At 33.9% G+C, this 4,276-nt stretch overlaps 1 protein-coding gene across 1 annotated transcript; it reads left to right on the forward strand.

Annotated features, from left to right (window-relative positions):
• The first annotated feature begins 1,418 nt into the window (after positions 1-1,418).
• LOC108195752 (CASP-like protein 1) lies at positions 1,419-2,928 on the forward strand. The gene is made up of 3 exons (XM_017362707.2): positions 1,419-1,793; positions 2,355-2,481; positions 2,589-2,928. The coding sequence occupies exons 1-3, from the start codon at positions 1,558-1,560 to the stop codon at positions 2,814-2,816; spliced, it is 591 nt and encodes a 196-aa protein (XP_017218196.1). The 5' UTR covers positions 1,419-1,557; the 3' UTR covers positions 2,817-2,928.
• The last annotated feature ends 1,348 nt before the right edge of the window (positions 2,929-4,276 follow it).

Below are 4,276 nucleotides of genomic sequence, written 5' to 3' on the forward strand. Positions count from 1 at the left end.
AAATATACAAGATAACCAAACAAATAAAATGATGGTATCCTCCAAAAATAACTGTACAACATAACATTGAGGATATTACTATAATTAAACATTTTGAAAAGCTTTAGGTGATAATTAAGTGATAAAATAGTGATAATTAAGTCCTAAGTGATGATTTGAAATGCCTATGCCAGTTTAACTGATTATTAAGTGATAGAATGCTTTAAACAAATGGGTTCTCGAAACAAACAAAAACCTTATTCTCTCTTTTCTCTCTATTCTTGAAGTAGCCGCCTCTATAATCTGAGGGCTTCCATCGGCTTTTACCGGTGGAAAGTCCCAATCTTTTCTTCTTTTTAGCAGTCTTTGTTCATCTTTTGCTTTTGTTCAATAAATTCCCAATTTATTTGGGTTTTGTTTGATCAATTTGATTTTGATTTTCTTTACTGTTTGTCATGTCCGGGATTTTAGATCTGCAGGATTTTGATGGTGTTGATTTTCATGGTGTTGATTCGATAAGGAAGGTTATTATGGTGATAGATCTGTGGTCGATTGCTCAAAACAAGAGTTGGAGGATTACAATATGTATATATCTCTTCAATAAATCGTTTGGTTGCCTGTCCAAAATGGAAGGATTCAACAACGATATTATTACGCGTTTGTTCAATTTCGATCATGTATGTAGATGCCGTATGGCTTTTTATTATTGAATTATTATCTTTGTTCAAAAAAAAAAGGGGTTAATTATCAAGTTGGTCACTGAAGTAAGCTTAATGTATCAAGTTGGTCACTGAACTCAAAACGGTATCAAGATGGTCACTGAAGTGGCCATAAATATCAAACAAGTACCTTGAAATATGAGTTCAAGTAGTAAAAATATTATTTATAAAGTTTTACACATTATTTTTGAATGTTACCAAAACCAAGTAAAAGATTATGACTTCTAATATTTATGACAAAAAATTTAGATATTATCAAGTTTATTTATTATTTATTTTTAATTAAAACAAAGAAATAACTATATAATAAAATATAAATAATAAATAAACTTGATAAAATATAAATATATTATTTTAAATACTAGAAGTCATAACCTTTTAATTGGTTGTGGTAACATTTAAAAATAATGTGTAAAATTTTATAAATAATATTTTTAGTGCTTGAACTTATATTTTAAGGCACTTGTTTGAAATTTATGGCCACTTCAGTGACCGTCTTGATACCGTTTTGAGTTCAGTGACCAACTTGATACATTAAGCCCACTTTAGTGACCAACTTGATAATTAACCCAAAAAAAAAGTGATAGAATGCTTTATTGATAATTTAGCTATCAATGATACTTTGAAAAGCTTTAGGTACTTAGATGATGCGTTGATCATGTTCACCCGTTATTACGTTATATTCAAATATTAATTATTAGTGTGGGAAATGCGGCCGTACATTCAGTTCTACTAGGAAGTGTCTATAAGTACAACAGTTAAACACTTGAAATCATAAACCAGTCACAACTCGCATCACACATTTAACATAACAAATCACTTTAGTCATTTAACTTTGTCAAGCTAAATATCTACTATTATGGCTTCAATGACTAGTGTTGCGCCAGTAGAGTACAAGAACTCGCCAACTAGTGCTCCCCCTGCCACCAGCCGGCAGGCCGCGATGGCGGAGGTGGCTTTGAGGGTGTTATTGTTTGTTGCGTCGTTGACAGCTGTGGTACTGATGGTCACAAGCAAACAAACGGAGTTGATTCCGTTTCCACCCGTCGGATTGGTGTCTAACACTTCAAGATTCACTGATACACCGGCCTTTGTGTAAGTTGCGTTGCATGCTTTTGCACAAACAACTAATTTGCATAACCAGTTTTAGCAATATAATGAGAAAGTGTTTAGTGTTGCATGTTCTGTTCTACAGATATGCAATGAGAAAGTTGAAATGCTTAAGTTATACATCTAATTCATGCTTGAGTTGAAATGTTTTTTCGTGCATTGATGCATTCAGTGATTTATTCAGCTGAAACCACAAAGTTTTTATTAGTTTACCTACTTTTTGTCTCATCCTTTTATAGATCCTCGCCAAATAGATAGCTAAAAAAGTGGTGACAATATGGGAATACTTTTTAGCATCACCTTGGCCTTCTTTTCTTAGTTTAATACCTTATATAATTATATAAGGCTAATAATAACTACTCTTGCACTAATTTTGTCATCAGCTGCGATGTATAAAATTTAACACTATCACTAATCAGGTATAGAGGACCTTATTACACTAATTAAAGTTAGGTACCTTGACGTACATTTGGGAACTATCTCGGGAATTTTATATATAGTTATCGTTACCTTTAACTGATCAAGTAAAAATGTAAAACACTGCAGATACTTTGTAGCAGCACTCTCCACAGCCGGTCTGTACAGCATCATAACAACCTTGCTCAGCATCTCCGCACTGTCAAGGCCAGGCTACACCAAAATTTTGGCTTTATATATTGTTGCCATGGATGTGGTGAGCCTGCCTTCTTTCACAGACCTGTAATTCATAAATGTGTACATATATAAATCAGAAACATACTATAGTTTTCGATACTAAGAAGTTTGGGTGAAAAAATGCAGGTGATGCTGGCAATTGTAGCAGCAGCATTAGGAACTGCCGCAGGGGTTGCTTACGTGGGGATTCAAGGAAATTCTCATACCCGTTGGACTAAGATCTGCAATATATATGATACATTCTGTCAACAAGCAGCAGGCGCCATTATAGTTTCTTCGTTTGCTGCCACACTTCTCATATTGTTGATCTTGCACTCTGTTTTCACCATGTATCGCAAAATTCCCAAGTACTAGAGTATGAGCTGACCACCGTTTGTGCTAATGTGGATGTGTACGTATTGAATAAATTTACACAAACGAGCATTGTCAAAAGTCTTTATGAATATACACCAGTGCATTTTCTTTTGTCTTGTGGGCATTGAACCTATTTATTACTGCATATTACTTCATATTAAGTATTCAAAGCAGACCTAACAGAAGAAATCTTTTTAGTAGTTACTATCTTTTGAGGGTAAAGCGAATCCCAGGAACTTAGGCAGGAAGTTATATTTTCTCGCAAAGAAAAAATATTACTTCAAAGAAATCTTTTTAGTAGTTACTTCATATTGTTAGTTTTGTAGCCTTATATCTTCAAAGAAAGAAAGTAAGGACATTGCTTTTTTCGCAAATATGAACAGAATCCTGCTAGAGTGAAATACAAAGAACCCACCAGATCAAATATCAAATTCATAAATCAGTTCATGATCAATGATCAATCAGCATTTTCCCCAAAGTTCATTGGTATCAAGTGTTCATGATCAATCAGTTATGACATGAAAAATAAACTGTAAGTTGTGCAAGCATGAATATCAATTAAAAATTTATTTATTTAACAACAAGAGAGAGGATGACTATCATAGCCCTAGAAGATCTGCTGCAGATTCTTCTGCAAGACTGCAACTGCATGTGAAGCAACATTAAGCTACTATTGATCCGTAATTTAACTAAGGGGCCGTTTGGGTGAGTTTAAAATAAGTGCTTATTGCTTAAGTAAAAAAGTGAAGTAGAAGTTAGAAGCAAGTTAAGACTTATAAGTGATTAAAGTGTTTGGGAAAGAAGTAGAAGCCGTGAAACAAAAGCTAACATTCTTAACTTTTTTTAAATGCTTCTTTGACTTTTTACACAAATGGTACGAATAAGCCCCGGCCAAACACCCCTTGATCTTCCGAAGTGGCCACTAGCTAGTTTTAATTCAGTTAATAAAACAGTAAAGCTCCTTCACTCTTATTAGCACCCATTCTATATCAGAAATTCACTATGTAACAGTGGCGGGCGGAACCAGAGGGGGCTAGGGGATGCTAGAGGCCCCCTAACCTCTTAAAAACAGTGTATATTTTTTTTTCAACCCCCGTTGAATTATTCATGTCTGTATAATTTAGGGTACCTAGAGCGAGTTCAAAAGATACCTTATAACATGTCCTAAGTCATAAGTTAGGACATTTGATAAAAAATGTTGATCCAACAATGCCATGCCTTATATTATTAGGACAACCTCTTGAAACTTTATTTATAAGGCACCTCTCTCTCCTTGCTCTATCCTATATATTATAATAAATTTTTATACATACTCTCTTTCTCTCTCTGCTTTGGACTTGCTCTTATTCTAAAGAGATTTTTATTAACAAATACATTCAAACAGAATAAGTCATACGCACACACTTGACACTACCCTAAATCAATTTCTCACTGTGATAAATTCATTTAGCAGCGAATGG

This window comes from Daucus carota, chromosome 7 (assembly GCF_001625215.2).
Source record: "Daucus carota subsp. sativus chromosome 7, DH1 v3.0, whole genome shotgun sequence".
Classification (NCBI taxonomy): Eukaryota; Viridiplantae; Streptophyta; class Magnoliopsida; order Apiales; family Apiaceae; genus Daucus; species Daucus carota.